General features: G+C 35.0%; 2 protein-coding genes across 2 annotated transcripts in view; both read right to left on the bottom strand.

Annotated features, from left to right (window-relative positions):
- Positions 1-6,288: 6,288 nt before the first annotated feature.
- CCER1 (coiled-coil glutamate rich protein 1) lies at positions 6,289-7,538 on the bottom strand. Its single transcript, XM_016160507.2, has one exon. The coding sequence runs from the start codon at positions 7,536-7,538 to the stop codon at positions 6,342-6,344; it is 1,197 nt and encodes a 398-aa protein (XP_016015993.2). The 3' UTR covers positions 6,289-6,341.
- An 8,733-nt stretch (positions 7,539-16,271) lies between these two features.
- EPYC (epiphycan) overlaps positions 16,272-24,883 on the bottom strand; it is a 34,479-nt gene continuing 25,867 nt past the window's right edge. Inside the window, exons 4-7 of the mRNA XM_016160513.2 lie at positions 24,459-24,617; positions 23,406-23,608; positions 22,034-22,129; positions 16,272-16,905 (exon numbers count right to left, since the gene is read on the bottom strand). Of these exons, the coding sequence (XP_016015999.1) occupies positions 16,735-16,905; positions 22,034-22,129; positions 23,406-23,608; positions 24,459-24,617 (629 nt within the window). The 3' untranslated portion in view covers positions 16,272-16,734. The remainder of the gene's footprint in view (positions 16,906-22,033; positions 22,130-23,405; positions 23,609-24,458; positions 24,618-24,883) is intronic.

Here is a 24,883-nt window from a genome sequence, read left to right as displayed (position 1 = left end):
CAATATAAATATTTTAATATGGTGATTATGTCAATACCTTTACAATACTTATTTAATATATATTAATGTATTATGAGTCACAAGAAATGAGTCTGTAAATACAACAGAACCCCATGATGTTACATTTACATGTTTTACCCTTGCCACTAGGTGGCTCCTATGCATTAGTCGTAGAGCATGTTCTGAGTAAAACAGAAAGTAAATGAGAGAAAGAAAAGTCAGTTTCATTAACTTTGTTTTGTATATAAATATTTATGTTAGTATATACCTTGAGGTCATTGATTTATTGCAGGAAATAGTGTGGAATTCACAAAACTTTTAAGAAAAAGAAAAGCATTAAATATTCTTTTGTAAAGGAAAAAAACAAAAGATGAATGTTGACTTTGGAAAATCCACTAGAGAAAAATGTAGAGCCACTTAGTCTTGACCTGGTCATTTCTCAGCTCACGGAAATGTTACAATCAATAACAAATTAACACACAGATACAGTTATGTACTGTACTATTATAATTTTGCTTCTGGCAATGCTGTTTAATGATAAATGTTATATGAAATATCTAATCTAATAGTGACTTTGTGAGAACTGATAAATTAAATTAACGCCAGTTAAAAGTCTTAATTTACTAAAACTAAAAGTGGCATGCTAAAAATCTAAATGTATTCTTAGCGGAGAATACTCAAATATTTCATAACAGAAATATCACTATGAAAAGTTCAAATGCATTATGAAGATATGAGAAGATGTCAATATTAATAGCTTATCTTTATGTATAGCATAAGACATACCCTTTGATAATATGGTAGTATTATGAATGATGTCATCCAGTTATCTTACACACCTATAAAATTAACCTACAAATTCTAATGAATATTTTTCTAAAGTAAAATTTTGATTTTACTTTAATTATAGTTGAGAACAAATAAAATACATCTTAGACTAATTTATTCCACTCACGTATTTTTTTCCACCAAATACGTGTATATTGGTACACATATACATAAAAATATTAAACAACAATTTGTTAGATTCTCATCATATGACTTACATAAACTATAAAACTATGACTACGAATTATAATTGTGACAGAAATGCCAGTATCTCTTCATTAGGTGCTACAATTAGCAACCCTGCATTGAAGAGGCTACACTCTTTTCTACCCTTCTTGGAACTCAAGTCAAGCATATAAAGGAAATTTCATTTCTAGACAGGTTGTTTTAAATAAGGCAGCAAGAGAGATAAGTTTCAATAATATGTGTACCAACAACTTTGAACACAAAATAGTGTACTTGGGTCTCAAAACAATTTACTTCTTTGCATTTCAGTTCCTTCATCTGTAAAAGGAAAGTAAAGCATTAGTTCACAGGGTGATTATGCTTAAACGTGATAATATACGTTAAGAATCTTGTATATGCTCAAATGATTTTTTTTATTTAGCTTAAGTGTTCTCCATAGGTGGCTTATAGTAGACATTTAATATTTATTGAAATTTTCAATATATTTAGGTATAGCAAAAGACAGAACCTTCATCTTTAAGCATTACAATGCATGTATTTTGATTTTTGAAAAGATGCATTCTAATATTCATTGCTTGTATGGGAAAAAATGACCCTGACCTGAATGGGTAATTTTTAGTATTAGCCATATTAAGATATTAATGTTAGCCATAAGAGGAAAGGAAACATCATTTACTTGCAGTGGGAGAAGGAGATAAAGGCCAGAAAGCATATTTTTTTTTAATGAATCCAGATCTAGAGATTTAACTGGTTCTCATAGTCTGCATCATGGTATGTGCAGCTCAAAGTGGTATATCTGATTGCAGTTACCCAAGGAAAAACAAGACAGAGTTAATGAATCACTTTATAAAATTTTACATATATGGTTGTTCTAATCATTAACAAGTGACTTTTAGATAGCACATAATGTGTCAATGGTCTCATCTGTGCATTGTTAAATACTTATTAAAACTAGGTAAACATTGATTATCAGTGCTTTGAGTTCTGGGTAAGTATTGGACAATTTAATCTTCATAATATTATGAGGCAGATATTACAGATAGCAGTTAGCACATGTGTTTTACATGCAGAAGGCCCTGGGTTCATGCCCCAGTGGTGCTATAGTCCATGGTCTATGGCCATGCCACCCTAAATAAGCCAAATGTCTGATCTCAGAAGCTAAGCAGGGTCAGGCCTGGTCCGTGCTTGGATGGGAGACCACCTAGGAAGACGAGGTGCTATAGGTATAAATAATAATAAGTAATTTTTTTAAAAATGAGAAGCCAAAACATCAATTACATGCCTGAGATCACTCAAGTAGTAAATAATGGAAGTAATAATTAATGGAAGTAGTAAACCACAATCTTAAACATTAAATTAATATGAGGGCTCTGCAATGGATCTAACACCTAAACCACAGAGCTTCTAGATCTTTAATGTGCATGTATATTACTGAGAGGTCTTGCTACATAGTAGATTCTAACTCAATAAGTTTGGTGGAGTCAGGGCATCAGCATTTCTAACAAGCTTTCACTCAGTGTCAATAGTGCTAATCCATGAACCACTCTTTCATTGTCAAGGTGCCAGACCGCTGCATTTGCACACCATTTTACCAGAAGCAAAAATTAAATTTTAAGACAAGAAGATTTATTCGTAGTTCAGTGGCAACAACTAAAATACTTAGATACCTCAGTCCAAAAGAATTGCAATGAGATGAGATTTCCTGAGTCTTGTTAATGAATCTAGATTGATCTCATGTTCAGAAATTGAGACGACAATTTTGATTTTATAATGTAATTTAGTGTATGATGAGTAACAGTGATTTACAGTCTATAACGTAATTCTTTTTCAATACTTGGTTATTTGGGCTTCACAGTAGGTCTGAGAAGTAATGGAGTATGACAATTATGTTTAAGGAAACAGAGACTGAAGACTACCACCACCCCCCAAGTTCTCTTAGGCAGCAATGACAACACACGTATTCCCTAACTCTTCTCTTTCATCAGATGAACTTGATAATAGGCTGTGTTCCATTAACTGGCTAAAAGTAAATTGATACAGAACAATCTACTACTGAAATAGTTAAGATAGAGCCACATTCTGATTTTGCTTTAAATGTACAAATATTCAAGGCCAAAGTGATTTGGAACCATTAAGAGTAATTTTCTATTGTGATTGCATTAATTTGAACCTGTATAAATACAAACAACATGTATCATTTTATTATGCTGCTAAAATTTAAATTAAAGAAGCTATTATCTTACTCCCTTGGCCCAAGACCACCAATGGGGTGATATTTGTATCATTTTCTTCTTGAGCTCTGTAGGTTTGGTATAGCTGGCAGAAGACTGGTTATTTCACCTAGTGTGTTTATTTTAATGAAACTAAATATGTTGGAATTATTGTCTTCTTCATATGCAGATGTTGTAAAATTTTATAAAACCATAGTCAGAATTCAGTTGATCTCTAAATGTCAAACATATTTACCATCCTTAGAGGGCTAATATTTTCACAGAAAATAAAATCTCTTGAGGTAGCTGTGCAGACAAAGTAATGAAGATAAATCAATAAATGCAATAGAGAATAGACAGTACAGATTCTAAACAGATTAATGGTTTATGTTATTTTTCTGAAAAATGACAAAGGAAATAATTCCATCCTTGAAAGAAATGGCTAAATGGCACTTCATTATTATTGTTCATTTACAAGTTTCAAATGACTTTAAGAATAATGAGCCTATTTTAGAAAATTGTGTTTTCTCTAAGCATACACTTACCTCTAAAACTAAAGACTGGGTGTATTCTGAGCCAGACTAACACTGATCCATTGAATCATCATCAAATTGCACTGAGCAAGCTTTGCACAGGTTCTCCATGGGAGTTTAAAACTGCGGTGCTCCAGTCATGCTGAGCAACAATTCCTGAGGGCTCTGCCATTATATGATAGTGTGGAGAGGTCTCTGAAAAGGGTAGTAAGTCTACTGGGAAGATCGATCTCCCATTGCCCAACATGATTTAATCATTTGATACCATTCTTCAGGATTAGTCAAGGGACCACTGCAATGTGTGGCCAATATCTGTCTATTCAGAAGATAGTACAGGTATGAAGAGGTAATGTGGCTTCTGCCTACCTCTCTCAATTCTCACTGTCCATTCCTTCAGGACACTAGGGTCCTCAAAGGCACCAAGATCCTCCTAGCTCTCCACCTTCAGACTCACAGCTTCCTCCATTCACAGTAAACATCCCCAACTTCATTCTTGGGTTCCCTTGTGATATAGACTCTCATAGTGGTACATTTCCTTTAGAACAGTTGCAGTGACTAATTTGTCCAATTCTTCACTTAATGTTTGTCTTTTCTACTAAACTATAAGAAACAGGAGAGTAGGAATTTTGCTTATTCACCTTTGTGCCCTTAACACTCTTTACGGTGCTCGGTCCCTAGTAGTTCAGTAAATATGTCTTGGCTAAAGGTCTGTGAAATAAACTGAGGTACTGTTCATGTTTACATCTTTGCGCATATGGAGACGATGTGCTACATTTCAAAATGTAAAAGTAGCATCTTATAAGAATAAATTGAGAATTGTCTGGATGTGATTATGAAGAAATTCAGTCATAAATGATAGGGTTCTTTTTTTTTTTTTTTTAAATGAGAATATACTTAAGCCTTAGTGATTGAGTATATTGGGTCAAGTATTTGGGGGCTATGACTTGTAAAGATTTATTGACCAGCATCAGGATTAACCAAGAGCAGGATTCTTGGTTCCTCCCTGTATATATACATTAGAAATGCAAATGGGCGGCCAATTTTAAACTACTTTTATAAGTAACTCAGAAATTACATGTTGCAGGAAATGATTTCTTAGAGTAAAATTAAGTGGTTATTCATTGCTATAGTTTGGAGTGTTTGGTATTATTTAAAATTTTCTACAATGTTTGTGTTAGTTTTGCTTCTTCTTTTCATCCTGTTGGCTACTGAAGTTTTGCTGAATAGATACTTGATATTTAAATAAAAGTGAGAAGTAGGGTACTTTCATTTAATACTTTATTTTTTAAAAAATTTTATTTTTTAATAGCTTAAGCTTGTCACTCTGAAACTTCCTATACACTGGGATATATAAGTAAAAATCAACATTCGGGTAAGGTGTCATCATACCGTCTTCTTCACCAAATAAATACTAAATTTATTTACTATACTTAGAAGTACAGTTTGTCGAAAAGTAATTTTTGAGGAGGCAGGCTCAAATTCTTCATCTAAGGATTCAACATATTCTGGAAATATGCTATGGATAAAAACTTTAAGTTATGAAAATTAAGGAAGGAATGTCATTACTTCCTAAAAAGATCTAAATAAAAGCTATCATTGCAAAAGATATAATTTGCATAGAGAGTTGTTTAGACATTGGAAATTAGCTCACACAAGCGTGCACTTACACATCTTTGTTTTACTCTCCTTTATAAGGCAGAAAAATGGAAAGAAATAAGCTATTCCACCCCCAGAAGGTCAATAATCTTAAAAAAATCCATTCTGCAAAAACAATTTTTATGATTCCTGTGAACTTATGACAAGGAGTACACCAGGAAAAAGGCTTCAAAATCTAAGCCATGTTCCATTTTTTGCAGTTACCTTGGATTTTAACTAGATGTGCAAAGTTGACTTCTGACCATGGTGAATCCTCTCCATGCATGGATTTATGGATTGTTGAGGCCATGGCAGATAACCAGTTCCACAGAAGCAACTTCATGTTCTTCTGAGGAAGGTCCATAGCACTGTGGAACAAGGAATATAAATGAGCAATGCCACAAGAGACTGAAAATAGGGTTACCAAAATACAACCCTCAAAAAGGAACTCTGAAGGTGGAAAAATCTACAAGGAATTTTTTTTTTAATAGATATTTTAAGATGATTTGAGTTACCATCTTAAGAGCACTGAATGGCACTTGCTTCTTACATATTTAAGTCAAAATAGCTGTTGGTTCTAAGCTCATTAAATTGACAAACTGTATAAATTTGTTATAAAAAGAAAGTTTTAAGCACTGCCAGAATCTTTAAAAACTCAGGTGTGCAGAGGGGAAATATCAAATGAAAATGTTCAAACCGTAGTAATAAAATATTTGGCCTTTAATCGTTTCCAATTAAATTATATTGGAGAGTGTCCCCTCCCCCACCCATAGTCATACACAAACACACCAATTTTTAAACATTTTATAATGGCCAAAGAAGGGGTTTACATAGATGTTTATTAATGGAACTCACTTTTTAATTAGTTTTTTTTTTTTTTTTTAGTAAGTCGCTAATCCAATTTAGCTTCTCATCAGTTCATCCCATTCCTCAATCCCTTTCCTGATGTCTAACAGTTAATGTCCTGTAACAGGAGGAGAGCTTCCTGTGGCACTTGGGGAATGATCTGTTTTGGGCTTAAATAAGGACAGTTTATAAAGTTCTCTCTCTCTTCTTCAGCCCCCACCAGGAATGATAAAGGCATTTCTAGGGGCAAATGATCCTCTTCCTCTCTCTGCTCATCCTCCTCCAGCCCCTCCTCTTCCTCTTCCTCTTCCTCTTCCTCTTCTACTTCCGTCTCCCCCTCCTCTCCCTCCTCCACCTCATCTTCGTCCTGGGCCTCTGCCTCTTCATCCTCCCCCTCGCTCTCCTCCTCGCTCTCTTCCTCCTTCTCATCACACTCCTCCTCGTCACTCTCCTCGTCATTTTTCTCCTCTTCCTCCGCCAGTGGTGGGGCGGGTGACTGGTTTTCCTCCACTGGGTCAGGATTGAAGACGAGGGAGGGATTCTGCACACAGCTATACAGCGACTCGGGCAGCTCCGCGTCTTCCTCGCCGCCGCTGCGGGGCGCGTCGTTTCCAGAGGAGCCCGCTGGGGAGGCCAGGTCGCCCGCCTGGGCCTGCTGCGCCCGCAGCGCCTCCTGCTGGCGCTCCAGCTTCTCTTGCTGCCGCATGTCCTCGTAGATCTGGTTCATGATGAACTGGGTGGTGTTGCGTGGCGCCCGCATGCCGGGTGCCCGCCACCCGTACAGGTTGACTGGCCGCAGCAGCGTGCTCAGATCCACGGGTGGGCTCTTCGGGAAGGAACGGCGAGGGTGGCGGCGCAGGCCGCGGCCCCTCCGGCCCCAGCGCTTCTTCCTGCCAGGGGGCCTCTCCCAGCAGGGATTCCAGGGCCCGCGCCAGCAAGAGCAGCAGCAAAGGCAGAGAGGGTGCAAGCCGTACACTCGGATCACTTGTACCCGGCCTGGGGGCTTCCAGAATCCCACCGGAGGTGGGCACCAGGGCCCTCCCCAGCGCCCCCAGTTAGAATACATAGCCCAATTGGAACTTCGAGGTGGTTGGAACCACGGGCCCTGGCCGTGCTGTTGCTTCGGTTGTTTCCTGGGGGGCTCATACTCGGCCTTGGGGCCATAGCGGTGCCGCCGCTTGTACATCGGGGCGTTCCTGCGCCTTCGGTTGCAGGAAGACCAGGTGCGAAACGGGGCGGAGGATGCACAGCCTCCGCCAAGGTTAAGAGGGTCTTCCCTTTTGTCGAGGGTCTGGGTCATGGTTCAGGGAGCTTCAAGAGGTCTAAATGAGAAGCGTCCTAGAAACTGACTTCAAATTTGGCCCGATCTGACGTCTGAAGAGCCTCACCGTCACCCTGTGTTTCTCCTCGCAACACCTGCCGCTGAGATCCCGCCTTTCCTCTACAGGAGGACCCCTCTTCTCCACTCGTTAGCTCACTCGCTGGTCTGTGTGATCGCTTGTCCTTTGCACCCAGGTTGTCTTGTCCAGGTAGGTTGGGTGGGACTGGGGCTGGATAAAGATGGTGGGGGAGGAAAATATTGATGGGCGACAGGCAACGAGAGCCGCTCCCGGGTCCCACACACACCCACCTCGGTAGAGGCTTGGGCTGGGGACGGGAGAGGCAGGGATTGCACGTTACCTTGCTGCTCCCTCTCAACCCAGGTGCTTCACCGTCGCCGCCCTGGCGGGACTGTGGTGCGGCTACAGCGGACAGCCTTTAAATACCGGCTGGAGCCCTCCGCGTGCCCGCCGCGTCCTTGGTTGCCCTGGGCGACAGCCAATTGGGGTTGAGGTCGTTCTTGCGCTACGTGGAGGTGGGTTCTGGCCAGAACCGGGTGCGCCATGAACGTTCTCAGGGGTCTTGTGACGCAGTTTTTGAGAGGCCAAGAGGGGTTTGTGCTGCTTCACTCAGGAACCGATTGAAGCAGTTTATTTGAACTTTTCGTATCTCTTCCAGGAGTGGGGATACAGAAGATGGTCCTTTGGCTGAACCTATTGAATGCTGGCCGGGGCGGGGGAGCGGAGATGGGAGAACTGTGTATTGAAAAACACATATCCTATACCTTTGAGAAGCCGAGGAGGTAAAGAGAAAGATCTTTCAGTTAGAAAACTGGACCCCACTCCTTACCTTATGGTTGATGCCTGCTCTTCTAAATCCTGGACTTGCAGTTCATGCTGCGTGAAACAAGACCGCAAAAGTTTATTGCGTTACATTGCACATGTGGGCCCATGGCACGTAGTCCTCACGTCTACCCTGTGAGGTAGTCATTGTTACCACATCTCACAGGTTAGGGGACTGTGAGGTTAAATTGCCCAAGGTTGTGGGGCTAATGAACTTCAGGGCTAGTTTTTAAGCCCAGGAGTGCTTGACTGCAGAGCCCAAATCCTTAAAAGACGTTGCTACGCAATACTACACACCTACCTAAATAGGTCTCCTGTAATGAGCAAATGAAATCAGTATGAGAAAGCACTTTGCTAATTGTAATATAACACGCAAATGTCCTGTTAAGTAAACATTACCAGGTTGTATACCGCTGGTTCTTGAGAATAGGACTATGCCAGTGTGTCCTTTCTTTTTGTCCCTTTATTAGCCAGATAGCACATACATTGGGAGACTTCACAATATTATGGTTAAGACTGTGGGCTTTGATTTAAATAGACATGAACCTATTCTGATACTATGTGGTGGATACATGCCATTATACATTTAGCTAAACCATAGAATGTACTACATTAACTGTGAACCTTTATGTAAACTGTGGGCTTTCAGTAATAAAGATGTGTCAGTGTAGGTCATCAACTGTAAGGAATGTACCACTCTGATGGAGGAGGTTTATAATGGGGGAAGCTATACATGAATCAGGGGAGGGAGTATATAGGAAATCTCCATGCCTTGTGCTCAATTTTGGTGCGAACCTAAAACTAAGAAAATAAGGGCTATTGAAAAAGTAGACATGCTTTAATTTTAGATCACCAATTACGATCCTCTATAAGCCTCCAGTACCTTACCCACACCATTAGTATAGTTTACAGTGCCTCATCCCGTAGTGTTGCATTAAGGTTTAAACAAGGCACTTCATTAAAGCACTCACGGCAGATGCCCAGTAAGAACTCAGTGACTGTTAAATATCATTATCTTATTTAAATACTTTAGGACTTTTAAATAAATTGATATAGTATATGTAAAGATAACTGACCCTGTGCCTGATGAAAAACTAGGTACCCGCCCTTGTGTCCTTTTCTTATTCCACTTTTTAGAAACATCAAGCCTGTACTACCAGGCTTGCTCCTAGAGAAAACTGTTACATAGTATATCCCCATATTACCTTCCTATGATGAGTGGAATTGTGCAAAATGAAACTGCCCACTGGGAATCTCGACTATAAATGCCGTCAGTAAATGAGAAGCAAAATGTGGGAAAGCCCTGAACTTTGCAAAAGTTATTTATGCATTCCTGGTTGAAAACTGAGAACAGTTATGGGTGGAGAAGGAAGTGGGTGGGACGAATGGTGGAGGGTCAGGTCCTGGATCAAGACTCCAACCTTTGCCCAGATTTCATTCAGTTTTATTTGCTCTGTAGTTGGCTGAAGATGAGCCTGCTTGACTCAAAGTGCAGAAAACTGGCACTTTTAGCCTCCACTGTCCCTTTCTGTATATAGACTCATATATTTGGCAGTTAACACTCGCCCTGCTCTGTTTATCTCAAAATGGAATGGTGATATTCCAGATTTATTTTTCTAAGAAGAATATTGTAGTATACAATATTGGGTTTTAATTGAGAGCTTTAGAAATTGACCATGTTGCTAGAGTGGAATTTACATCAGTTTCTTTCTTGTTTTAAAGTAGAAGATTAACTCAGATAATTAAAGACATCATTTTTTTAATCATTTGTTGTGAACTTTATACAAATAATACTGGTTTTGTACACTTTTTTCATGGTGAGTTTTATATCTTTCATATTCATTTTCCCTATTAAAAATATTAATGCAATATTGCCTTGCCCCACTCTTCCTTTTATTAAGAAAAATGGCTAGTTACAATTCATGATTTTTAGTTTTTTCAACACATTGGGATTATAATATGAATTGTTCATTTATTGGTAAATCACCCAAGAAAATTAGCCCCAGAATATTAAACATATCCATCAGAAATACAATTAAGAAATTTTTAAAAGACATTTTAATTCATCCATATTCTTTACTGCAAAATGAAATGTTTTGCTTTAATATTAAAATACAACACAATTACCATATTATTATATATTGTGTTAGTTTTATATTGCTGCACAAAAATTTTCTACAAACTTAGTTACTTAAAACAGCATACATTTGTTATCTCAGATTTTCTAAGTGTTGGGGATTCAGGAACAGCTTACTTGTGTCTTCTGTCCTGGGTCTCACCAAGGTTATGATCAAGTTAAGAATATGAAGCATTCGTAATGGACATTTAAGTAGGATATATTTAGAAGGAATACTAAAATGTTATCACATTTTCAGGGCTATAGTAAGTGTTTTGTCCTTCTAAAATTCCTGGTGAATTACACATCTGGCAGTTTGGGTTCTCATCCTTGGGACTCAATTTGGAAAAATTTGCTCCCAATATTATTTGCATTTTGCAGAATTTGTTTTCTCGTGGCTGAGTAACAGAGCCCTGGCTTTTAGCTGTCTGTTGGCTGAAGGATTTAGGTTTAGAGGCCACCCATAGGTCTTAGGGGACAACAGCAGTTCCTAGATGCTACATACTGATCTCTGCCATGGACACCCTCAGTGTGACTGCTCACTGCATTAAATCAGAAAAAAAGAATCCCGTTAGTGCTTCCTATCATGATAAATACACACACGATAAATACACTGTGTATATCACAATTATGGGCTTGACATCCATTTGTGACATCCATTACCCTTGCCATATTCTGTTGGTTAGAAGCAAGGTCCAGGTCCTACTTGCCCTCAAAGAGAGAGAATTAAACAAAGAGATGCACACCAAGAGGGGGAAATTCATTGGGCGTCTTATTAGAGTCTGTTTGCCACATATATCAAGTAAACAGCAAAATATGTTCATATTAACTAGTTACAACTTTGGGAGATTTCAATGACATTGTTGCAATTCGAAATTCTGATAAGTGCCATAGGATGGCACAGTTTTGGTATGCTTTGTTTCATGCAGAGCATATGTTGTTAAGTTGAAAACACAGTACAATGTTGATGTTGGTTTTGTGCATTTTTGTGACTTAAATGACTCCTAACACTCAATGACAGTTATAACTCTTTCAAAATCAGTCAGCGGGAGGACATGTGTGAGAAATAATGAGAAATTAGACATTTTATTTTTATATTTTATCACAAATACCAAGCTCAGACTATTCCAGGCTGCCCATATTAATGGTTCTTTATTATGGTGCAGTGGAATTGGGTATACTTACTAGATTTTTAACTGTTTCAAATGGCTTTTAGAAGGTAAACCAGCTAATTAAACTTGTAAATAAAATTATTTAGAGGGAAGTTGGATACACCTGATATATTTGGTCGGAGAAATGAAATTCAACATATATTTTTAGATTTATCTCTGGAACCAATGCATTGCTATGAGGTACAAAAAAAAAAAAAAAACCAGTATAAATATTATGCATTTTATGCACTCTCAAACAGTTGCCTTTTTCCATCCTGATTTTGTTCACCTGTAGTAATTGAAACCAAAAAGGAAGGCGTCATCTAGTGGTCACAGGGATGAAGCACAAGGTATTAAGCCTTTCAGGCTTTTCAAAAGTAAGATGAAGGGAATCAAAATTACTCACTGTTTTCTCTTGATAGTTTGGGAAGTCGTGGGGTTAGTGAGGCGTGTTGTGCATCTGGAAGTGCCATTTTGGTAGTTTTTCACTTATTAATCATATTATTTAAGTAAATTATGAAAGAAATTTAACTTTGTAAGAGGTATTTACAAAGACCGTTTCTACACATTTCGAGAGGTCGGGATGTGACTTTTACACTCATAATAATAGTACTATCTATAGATATTATTTGCTCTTATTCTTTGAAAATATTAATCCTATAACAATTTAGAATTTTCACAGGATTAACACAACATATTGTAGTCATGTCATCAGAAAAACATGTACTCACTAATGATTACTTAAGAACTTTAACTGAAAATGTTTGCTTATTAATACTCTTAAAGTATACCGTAGTATTGAGCAATAAAATGCAGTGTCCTTTCCCATGAAAAATAACCTATAATATTTGAGAAAAATGTTTTTGGCATATGAATAGAGGGAAAAATTATGTTATTAAAAACATATAGCATTTAATAGGGAGTCAGTTATAGAATTAGGGATTTCAGTTAAGAATATGAGGCATTTGTAATGGCCATTTAAGTAGGATATATTTAGAAGGAATACTAAAATGTTATCACATTTTCAGGGCTATAGTAAGCGCTTTGTCCTTCTAGAGTTCCTGGTGAATTATACACCTGCAAAGTATCCTTGTTAGTAGGCAGTGGTAATGCCTGTGAGAAAGTCAACTGGCCTTATAAAGTTTGCATAATAATGTCCTTTTTATCCCAGCATTATTATTATTATTATTATTATTATTATTTTATTATTTTATTTTGCTACAATTTCCTGCCTCCTCACCTATGATTTTATATTAATGGCATCCTGAGAAGGCTGAGAGAACAGAGAGGTATTATATGCTATTTGTTGGGGGAGATCTGAGATCATCAATAATATTCCTGTGGGCAGGGCATTATGGCTTAATGGGCTCTTTCCTCCATTATATATAGTTATGTCCTATTGCTATAAAGATTAATATATTCTAGGCAAGATACTTTATTGCATGTTTATTATTATTGTGATCATAATCATCATCATGTTTTCTTTGTATTGAAAAATATAAACATTTGCATAGGTCCCTAAAATTATCATAAACCCCAGGCACTGTGCCTATTGTGCTTAATGAGGAAGTCAGACCCACCTGCTGGAATCCTCCTTTTGTCCTCATGGCCCTAACCATCTCATTTCATCCTTTTGCTGATCTTCCAGAGGCCTGGTATCTGGAGGACTACTCTCCACCCCACAAATGTTTCCTCAAACACAACTCAAAGGCCCTTGGCCATTTGGAAGTCACTGTGACATACTAAGCTTGACATCTATATTAGTTTGTTGGAGCTGCCGTAACAAAATACCATGGACTAGTGGCTTAAACAATGAGAATTTTATTTCTCACTGTTCTGAAGGTTTGGAAGTTCAAGATCAAGGTCTCAGCTCATTTAACTCCTGGCGGGAGCTCTCTTCCTGGCTTGCAGTTGACTGACTTCTCATTATGTCCTCAGATGGCCTTTCTTTAGTGTGTGCATATATGTGTGCACTCATGCACACACATACACAGTCACCCATACATACAGATCTATTTTTCTTCTTCTTCTTAAAAGGTCACTAATTCCATCATGAGAACCCCATCCTCATCACCTCATCTAACACTAATTAAACTCCCAAAGGCCCATCTCCAAATATCATCATATTGGGGTTAGGGATTCAATATATGAACTTTGGAGAGACAAGACATTCAGTACATAACAACTTCCCCGCCCAATCCCTACACCATTTCCTTGTGTTATAAACAGGGAAAAGCCATATCTGTGGTATTTGAGGCAAAACAATGATGTGGAATAAGACCGAACTTTGATGTCAGTCCTTAACTCAGTGAAAGTTACACATGCTCTCTCTTCTATTGTGACTTGAAATAGTCATTCTTATCCCCAACTCCTAGGATGTTGTGAGTTAATACTTGTGAGTCAATAACCCTTAGTAGATGCCTGGTACATAGTTTGTGTCCAAGAATTGGTTGCTATTATATATAAATATGCGTATATTTATGGAGTAACTTTAAAACAACAGTATGCTTCAAATTTGAACTCTAGGCCACAAATGCACATAAAAGTAATACTAGAAGATAGTTTTGCCTAAAACTATATATCTGTCTGTTAAAAATAACTTAGCAATGTTTTACCCATGAGATTTTTACTAAAATTTTGAATTTTACTGAAGATTGATGCAATTCTTTTACTTAAACTATAACAACAAAAATAAATCATCTATTTGTCTGCCTCATTGGCATACAGAACTGGAAAAGTTAGGGCCACTCTTAGTCTGTTTCTTTGTACACATAGAGAATAACTACTTTATTTTAGAAATATAATTGTAAAATGGCTTTATTAAATATTACTAATATGTTATTATTATTAATGCCACCAGTAATATTTTCTATCTATTTCTAGGAAGATTTAAGGATAGAGGAATAAGGTCATAGTCTATGGGAAGTCACCATTTGCTTAATCCTACTAAAATTTGGAGTTAGTTGTAGGCAGAACTTTAGAAATTGCTCTCCAAGATCTCTGTGCTCTGGTTATTCAAACACTAATCTAGATATTTGTATTAATTTTTTTTTTTTTTTGCCATTGTAATTAAAGTCTCAAATCAGTTGACCTTAAAATATGGATATTATCCAGGTGGGCATGACCCTATCAAGTGAACATTTTTATTTATGTTTGTTTATTTGTTTGTTTGCTTGTTTTTAAGCCAAGAAGCTTGTTTTATTTTGGTGGAAAGAGAGTCATGAAGTTTCGACTGTTTAGCAATAGAAGTAAACTGTGAATTAATCCTAAAGCAGAAATGCTATCTGTGTGTGTTATAATACCGCAGAGACACCTCTGATAACACAAATTACATTTTATTTGAGAATTTTACTATGTAGCTTTCTCTTTATCACAACCTTTTCCTGATATTTCCCTTATCATATCATAGGTAGTTTCAGATCTCTTTAATTGTTGTACTACAGATATTCTAGATTTAGCTATATTGTCTACAATTAATGGCATATGATGAATGGTATGAAGCAATGAGAAAAGTTCAGATAATTTAGATAAAGAAATATATTTGCCTAAAAGGGATAGTTGAAATAAAAATATCTGTTGTGTTTTTAAATGTAGGAGATGTAATGCCAAATAATTTTCTCATTTTTTATTTAATATATCAATTCAGAAATAGATTTTACAATGATGGAAAAGTTTGATATTAAGCCATCTTGAGGCTGTAGAAAATCATGCACTCTCTCACTCTGTTAGTAAAAGTGTGAGTGAGTATAACATCTTTGAAGGACAATTTAATAACATTTATTAAAATTTAAAGTGATATACTCTTTTATCCGGAATTCTACTTCCATAAATTTATTCATAGATGTACTCTCATATGTATCAAAGATATTCACATTCACACAAGAATATTCTTTGCAATTTTAGTGGAAATACAAAAACAATGTACATCTATGTAATTGGCTGATATTTGATTTTCAGAATCAGTTGAGCCGTATGTGCTGATATGGAAAAATCACCAAAAACAATTTTTAAGTGAAACAAACAAGCTTAAAAATAATTATTATTTTTTGTACTTAAAAAATCCATGTTTACGTGGATAGATACATAATGGTGATATGTACATACCTGTAGTACATATGCATATATATTTGTGTCAAAAAGGGAAAATTATTTAGGTGCAAGTTTTGTTCTCGTGGAAAACTTCCATGAGAACTTCCAAGGAACCATTGACTAGTTTTTCTAGGAAGTGGAACTCTGAGTTTATGGCTAGAAGGAAACTCACCTTTCCTTATATATTCTTTTATTATCTTTCAAATTTTAACCATATACCTATATTATGATCATACATTTTAAAAAGATCAACTTAAAAAAAAATATTCCTGAACTTTTCCCGTTGAGTTGTTATAATTATCACTATCTATATTTTCCACCTCTTGTATTTTATTTTTTTACGAGCACAGAAATATACCAACTAACTAGTCAGTTTAACAAAAGTATAAAATGAGATGACAGATCTTTAAGATGATAAAATGTTATTATTGAAAAACTGAAGCTCTGTGTATTATTGTTATGATTATTTGCATGTTGTAATTATAATGAATATTTTCTCACAAGACCCATTGTCATTTTCAAATACTTTTATTTTCTTCATTTATTTAATTAATTTGAAAACGGAAACATGCTTCAGTGAAAAAAAAAAGAAATATAAAAGTTTAATTAAAAACATCTAAAACTTGATAATAAACCTAAAGTGTTCACTTTTCATTTGTATATGCTTAATTTGAAATTATATAGGATATGAAGCCCTAAAACCTTCAAATTACATGTGATTTATAAGAATATCTATGAAATATTTCCTATAATTTAGTTTTGCTCTTTCTGTATGTCTTTTGGTTTGTTCCTGACTCATCTGGTATTTTCTAAGATTACTTAACTGCCATAATATCTTAAAACTTTGAGTTATATTTTATGTAATGATGTCATCTTTCAAAACACAAAGTGAAAGTATCATGCTGAGCTTTGTTTGTGAAAAGAGCAGTAAGAATTGTTTTGTTATACTAGGTTTCACAATGCTAATTATTATTTTATTTAGATAAGACTCCCAATAGGCAAACGAGGTAGGCACATATACGCTTGAGGAGTTTTGCTGAGATTGATAGGGTTTCCATCCAATCGAATATCTTCTAGTGCTTTACGAATATAAGTCACATTTTTAACATTGCAGAAGGTATCTTCATGCATCTCCAGAATGTTGTTATTCTAAAAAAGATGAAAATAAATAAGGCAAGATATAACATATTTTTAGTATTGATTAATAATATGGTCCATTTTGCTTCACTCTCTTTTTTATCCTTTTGTTCCTTCCCTCATCCAAAAATGCATTTTATGTAATTTTTATACATCAAGAAATTTCTAGGTGATGAGTATAAGTCAATGAACAAAATAGACATATACTTGCCCTTATAGAGCTTATACTTCAGTAATGGGAATATAAGATAAGGAAGTGAAAAAACAAATTTACAGAAAAGCAATTATTTTCAAAAATGATGAGAACTCCGAAGAAAGGACAATGACTGTAAAAAGTTATCTTAAGGGATAGCAATGGAACTGAGACTGGAATGACAAGAAGATGTGGGTATTGAAAGAGCAAAGGTAAGAATATTCCAAGTGGAGAGAACACCAAGTTCAAATTCTGAGCAATTCCACTGAATGTTCAATAATAGGGGGAAAAAAATCAATGTAGCTTAAGTGAATTGAGGGAGAGAATGAGCAAATATCAGGAAGATGGCAGAGAGTAGTACTAGGTGTTTTAAAAAAAACAGCTTTATTGAATATATTTTACAAATATAAAATTCACCTGATTTAAGTGTACATTCCAGTGGTTTTAATATATTTGTAGACTTGTATAAGCATCTCCACAATTTAATTTCAGGACACTTTTAAACATCTCCCAAAGAAACTCCATAGTATTAACGATAACTCCCCATTACCCCCTACCTCTGGACCTGGCAACTTCTAAATTACTTTCTGTGTATATGGATTTTTCTAATCTGGATATTTCACATAAATGGAATCATACTATATATTTTCTTCGTGACTGGGTTCTTCCACTTTGAATTGTATTTTCAAGGTTTATACATGTTGTAGCATGTATCAGTACTTTTCTTTCTTTTTGATTGCCCAATAGTATCTCATTGTATGGATATACCATCTCTTTGTTTATCCTTTCATCAGCTAATGGGAATTTGGATTGTTTCCACTTTTTGGCTCTTCAGTGAACATTTGTGTACAAATTTTATGTGGACATGTTATAAATTCTCTTGCATATATACCTAGGAATTGAATTACTAGTCATAAGTAACTCAATGTTTAATATTTTGAGGATCTGTCAAACTGTTTTCCAAAGTAGCTGCACTGTTTTACACTTCTGTCAACAATATATGAGTTCCAATTTTCTCTGCATCCTAACTAATAATAAAATAACAACTCTTATTTTAGCCAAACAACTGGGTATGACGTGATGTCCCATTGTAGTTTAGTTATTGCTAGTGTGTAGATACAAAATTGATGTTTATATTGATTTTGTAACCTGCTGCCTTGCTGAACCCATTTATTAATTCAAATAGTTTAGTGGATTACTTAAGACTTTCTACATATAAGATTTATGGATCCATTTGGGGAGTATTTTTGTGTTAACATTAAGTCTTCCAAACCATGAATATGAGACTATCTTTCCTTTATTTAGATCTCTTATTCCCAGCTTTATTGAGGTATAATTGACAAATAAAACAAAATTGTATATGTTTAAGGTGTATAGCATAAAGTTTTTATATATTTATACATTGTGAAATGACTACCACAATCAAGCAAATTAATATTTTAATCACCTCACGTAATTACCGTGTTTGTGTGTGTGTGTGTGTACGTGTGGTGAGAACACTTGAGATCTACTCTCAACAAATTTCAACTATACAGTACAGTATTATTAACTGTAGTCACCCTGCTATACATTATATTTCCAGAACTTACTCATCTTAAATTACAAATTTTATATCCTTTGACCAACATCTCATCATGTCCTCCCCCCAGGCTCTGGCAACCATTATTTTACTCTCTGCTTCTATGAGTTGCACACTGTTAGATTCCACATATAAGTGAGATCATACAATATATGTCTTTCTCTGTCTAGCTTTTTCACTTAGAATAATGTTCTCCAGGTTCCTCCATGTCATTCCCAATTGCAGGATGTCTTTATTTTTAAGGTTTTTTAAATTATATTTTTATTATATCTCATTTTAAATGTACCACAATTTCTGTATTCATTCATTCATTGACAGACATGGGTTGTTTCCATATTTTGGCTACTATGAATAACACTGCTCTAAACGTGGGAGTGCAGACACTTCTAGATACTGATTTCATTTCCCTAGATATATACCCAGAAGTGGGATTGTTGGACCATATAGTAGTTCTGTTTTCAATTTTTTGAAGAACTTTCATGTTGTTTTCATAATGACTGTACCACTTCACATTCCCGCCAACAGTGTACAAGGGTTCTCTTCTCTCCGCACACTTGCCAGCAATTATTATCTTTGGTGTTTTTGATAATAGCCATTCTAAAAGGTGTGACGTGATATCTCACTGTGGTTTTGGTTTGCATTTCCCTGATGATTAGTGATGTTGAGCACCTTTACATACACTTGTTGGTCATTTGTATGTCATCTTTTGAGAAATGTTTGTTCAGGTCCTAAGGCAATATTTTAATTGGGTTATTTTTTGCCTATTGAGTATTTGAGTTCTGTATATATTTTGAATATTAACTCCTTATCAAATGTGTGGTTTACAGATATTTTCTCCCATTCTGTAGTTTATCTTTTCTGTTGATTGTTTCTTTTGCTGTGGAGAAGTCTTTAAATAGTCTGTTGTATCTTTCAGTATACAAATCTGTACTCCTTTTGTTTGAATTACTCAGGTTATTTGTTATTTTTGTGATCATTAAAAATCACATTGTTTTCTTAATTTCATTTTAGATCCTTCATTTGTAATGCATACATATACAATTACTATTTGTGTATTGATTTTGTAACCTGCCACATCACCAAACTCATTGGTTAGATTTCCTCTTATGAAGAAAAGGTTTGTTAAATATCCACATATTAGTGAATTGTTTCAGTTTTTCTTTGTTGTTGACTTCTATTTTAATTTCATTATGATCATAAAAATATTTTGTATGACTTGAATTATTTTCAATTTTTTGAGGCCTGTTTTGTGGCTTAGTATGTGGTCTATCCTGGGAGCTATTACTTGTACGCTTGAAAGGTAGGCATATTTTGCTTTTTTGGGGGTGGGATGTTCTGTAGTTGACTCTTAGGCTTAGGTTGTTTATGTGTTGTTCAAATCTTCTGTTTCCCAGTTGATCTTATGGCTAGTTCCATCCATTATTAAAAGTGAAGTATTGCAGTATCCAACTATCATTGTTGAATTGTCTATTTCTGCCTTCAATTCTAAAAGTTTATTCCTTATAAGTTTTGAGGCTCTGTTGTTAGGTGCACATATGTTTATATCTTCCTGACTGATTGACTCTCTTATCAGTGCAAAGTATTCATAAGAAATAATACAGATTTAGTGCCTAGGCACTGCATAGTTCTCTTTGATAGGTAATAGAAACATGTTATTTAATAATAACTATGCCTCACATTTAATGACTTATCATGTTCCAGTAACAGTACTACCTACTTTATAAATTAAAATTGAAATGCAAGGAGGTTCAGATAATTTTTCTAATAGTGTTGGAAGGAAAATTTCAGCCCAGGGAATCTGCTTTAGCCAAAGCCATCATTCTTGATTACTATACTATATGTTGGCAAACATTTTTCAAATGAATCAAAAGGGGATTTTTATTTTAGTATTAAAAATAAACATAAATTAAAGACAATGTACATGAGAAGCAGTTTTATGCTAGCTAGTGGTGAGGTGGTTGTGAAAGAGAAATATTTTTAAAAGGTGTGCTTAATGCTTTTTTAAACCATAAAGTAGGGAACATAAAGCCAATCATTTTTAATCTCATACTCTATATTGTGTTTAAGCATAATATCAGAGAACTGGTTACTTTGTAGAGTCAATGTCATCACAGACAAGAGTAATAATAAAATTTCATTCATAATTGAAAAATACATTCCAAACTTTTCTTGAGCATTCCTTTAGAAATCCTCCTCCTAATCACAAACAAGGCAAAAAATCTTCATGTACATAAAGAGAGACTAAAAGAGCTAGCCAAAAACAGAATGAGGACTATAAAGGACATATATATTAAAGAAATAAACACAGCTAGAAAAACTCTCAAAAGAGATAGGTATCCAAGACTCAGAGACAGATATACATAAAAGGACACCAAAAAAATATGGAAGGATATATATTAATAGGAATAACAGAAAAGACATAGAGGTAAATATTTACAGAATCCATAGAGAAAAACGTAAGAATCAAAAACCTGCCCTGACATAGCAAAATCACTTCTCGTGATAGTTTACATTGTTTCTGTAAAAGATTTTAATATTACACTATGGTACTGTTTCTTTGAGCACACAATGAATTCATTCTTTATAGATTTATTCCATAGAACAAATGAAATTATTATGGAAAGTCGATTACAGCTGTAGACCAAAAGTTACTCTCATACAAAATAAAAATAATTTATCTTTCCTTAACAAAAAAAGTGTTTTTTTTCATTAAGCATATTTTAAACATATTTAAATAAAATATATTTAGAAAATATTAGATCATAACATTTTTGAAAATGTGTTTTCACTTGTAACTTCAAAGATAAAATGTAGCTTAATAAGATTTAAAATCATGTGAAATTTAAATATGTTGGTTTAGGAAAAACTACATTTTCTTAATTCAGAGAGATGAAAATCTATCATCTCTCAGCAGATAGGAATGCCTTAGGGTTGAATTTAATTCAATACACAGAATCTAAAGCTAAAATTAAAAAGCTAAAATTGACATTTTCCCCCTAAAAGCTGGAAATCAAATTAGATTTTTGTTTTCCTCTTTTTCTTTTCTATTTCTAATCCTTACACACTTCATAAGCAGACAATATTTTCAATTGTTTTTCAAAGGAAGTTCATGTGCCCCCAAATGCATTATGCTTTGGCAAAGAATGAAAATAAAAACTAAGGTTATCAGAAATAAATCAGCATAGGGTCATGAATGTACAAATGCCTTGTACTCAGACTGACAGTGAAAATGAAAGAAAAAAGACAAATAAAAGAAAATCGCAATGTGTCTACATGCCATTATAAATAGCTTCTTATATCCTGACTTCCTCCTGTTTGCTTTTGTTTTCCATGGAGCTGTTGGATATACCTTAGTAGTAGAAGCGTACCTGGAGATGAAGGGCCCGTAGGTTTTCTGGGAGTGGCAGAGGGATGTGGTCCAAGTTGTTATCAGTGAGGTAGAGATGATGAAGATCATACATATCCTGTAAGCATTCCAAATGTAGGGACTTAGGTAGAAATTAGTGGTGTCACTGTATTTTCTATTTCTTGTCCATGGAACTAATTGTAAAACAACATACCTGACCAGATCTTGTTTTGTAAAGCTGAGGCAGATTAGTTTTCTAAATTACCAGACAATTCAAATGTGTTTAGAAAAATGGAGGGCAAGCAGGCATCTCTTGATGAAAATGAAACGTTTCTCAATCTCTAGAAAGAAATTTGCTTTGTACACTTTAACTTTCTCAATTTAAGTAAGGCTGTGACTTCCTGTTCTCTGTTCTGCAATAGGATCTGAGGATTTTGGCAAGGCATAGCAAGAATTTCATTCATGTTATAGAGACTGAGAAATGAGATTCCCTACCCAACGAAAGCCTGCTCTTTCTAGCCTGGGTTCCAGGGATGGGACAGTCTAGCAAGACAGAAAAAAAATTAGACAAGAATAGATCCACTCTAGCCAAATATCACAGGACAAATTGTGACTCACCACCACCTACAACAACAGAAGAGTGAAGAGACTAGTGACTAGACTTCTACTCTTGCCTGGCTCTAATGAGGTACCCTAACTCTCTTACTCAACAGAGTGCTGTCACAGGAGGGTTAGTCGACTTTGACCATTGTCCACTGCTAATGGGTTTACGTGACCTCCTGTTGCCGTCATGGAAGTAATGTGATGTCCCGTCACAATATTTTTTAATGTATTTGTTCAACGTATACTTAGAGGAGCAGCTTGAACAGAGTAAGAATGTGTAAGAAAGTCAGTTGGTTACTGTTTTCAGACTCAATGGTATTATTTCAAGCAAGTCACTCTAGCTCCAAACTTGCTTCCTTCACTGAGAAAACAAAATTTGTAAGATTAACTGAATCCATCTTCCTTATAAAGTAATTTAGAAGCCTTCTATCCCCAAGGCACCAATCATACCCTGTACAGGTAGTTATCCTTTAATCACATTAAAAACTCTCCTTAAGTGGAGGAGTTCTTGGTAAATACAAATTATCTGGCATATGCCATTTCCAGGTACAATTTATAGACTGGTGCTGCATGTAGCTACCCACTTCTTATTTCAACTTTGCTTTCTGTTCTTGGTGCTTGACTAGCCTCAAAATATACCAGAACATAGTATTTTCCAAAAGCGTGATAAACAGTATTGTAAAGATTGTTTTAGTAGTTAAAAGTCTCATCAAAATGAATTCCTTTCTAGAATAAAAAAGGCTAGTCATTGACCAAGATGAAAATCTTTCACATTCAACCTTCAAACTCACTTTAAATGCTTCTTGCTTTATTCCTTTCCTTCCAAGTCTGTTGTTGCTAATATCAATGAATGTCAAAGTACTTGGCAACTCTGGGAGTTGCCTTATTTTGTTGTCACGTAGAACAAGCTCTCGGAGTTGAGGCAGCTTTCTGAATGCATCTTCATCAATCTCAGATATTAAATTTGATGTCAGATCAATCCTTCTTAAATCATCTAGAAGACAAAATGAAGGAAGTGGTTAAGTATTCTTGAAAATTTTTTGTTCACATAAAAATATGGACATAAATTTCCCACATATGGGCAAATATAAACTAATTAAATTAGCAATGAATAGTTAATGCAATAATTATTTCTAAATATTTTATAAAAATTTAATTGTTTCCTCCAAATACTATTTATATTTATGCATTTTATGTAATTTTAGCGAAAAAGCTGGAACATTATTTTTAAAATAGCTAGACTTTTCTCTATATTCTAAGTAAACTTTATTTGAATTTAACTATTTAAAATGTTTCACTAAGTGATGACAGATTGTTGTATTTTCTAGTGGTCAAAGGTACATTATTGTTAAAATACATAGGCATTAAAGATAAATTTTTAGTGATTAAAACACTTTATGAAGACAAGTAAAAAAATTCTAAGTTAGCAACAATTATAAAGTCAGAATTCAGGTTTGCATTCATCAACCATAAAGTATTGTGCTTTAATAGAAGGCTCTGTAAACAAGCCAGATTCTAGTAAACATATGATCATGACATTTTGCTCTAATATCATAACATGGTAATGAGTTCTAGCCTATAAAATATAATTATTTATAATTTCTATTTAGTTAAAAATAGTTTGTTTAAAAAATCAACAACTAGTTTCACAATGATTTTTAATTATGCATTATTTTTTAATCATTATTTTTAATCAAAGCAAATCTTCAAATGGTTAACTAAGAAAAATGATTTATGAGCCATATTTTCTATTTAGCTATAATTTTCAGTAACAGCAATTTATGGTGCAACAATTTTAGGGAAGTCTGTAAAGAAGAGAAGCACATTAGTGCTGTCATCCATACTTAGGCCTGAAAGATCATTTTTGTTGATCTTTTTAATTTTGTTAAACCGGGAATAGAAATAAGCAGTGTTCTTGGGCAGCGGAGGAATAGCATCAAGTTCATGGTCATCGCAGTATACAGTGGTACTTATACAAGTACACAGAAGGCAGGTTGGAAAATCTAAAAGACAGAGGCAAATAATTAGAAGTAAGTAAGTAATAAAAAGCAATTTCTATGTCATTGTCAATATTTGTTAAACAAGATTAGAGTCTCATACAGACCATCCTAGTATATTTCATATATTCTCATGTATTTTTCTGTAAATGGAATATTTGCCAAATATACCAATTAAAACTGCTCCAATATTTTTGTAATGTTTTAAAATTTTATTTTAAATTACTGAGTCAATATTTCACAGTTGTTGCTTTTACACTTATTAGAAATTC

The sequence above is a fragment of the Rousettus aegyptiacus genome, unplaced genomic scaffold (assembly GCF_014176215.1).
Source record: "Rousettus aegyptiacus isolate mRouAeg1 unplaced genomic scaffold, mRouAeg1.p scaffold_m13_p_2, whole genome shotgun sequence".
NCBI classification, from domain to species: Eukaryota; Metazoa; Chordata; class Mammalia; order Chiroptera; family Pteropodidae; genus Rousettus; species Rousettus aegyptiacus.
This window is presented reverse-complemented; position numbering and strand designations above follow the sequence as displayed.

What these genes read in the sequence shown, in the direction of transcription:
- CCER1 (XM_016160507.2), bottom strand. Translation starts at nt 7,538, where the DNA reads ATGACCCAGACCCTCGACAAAAGGGAAGACCCTCTTAACCTTGGCGGA.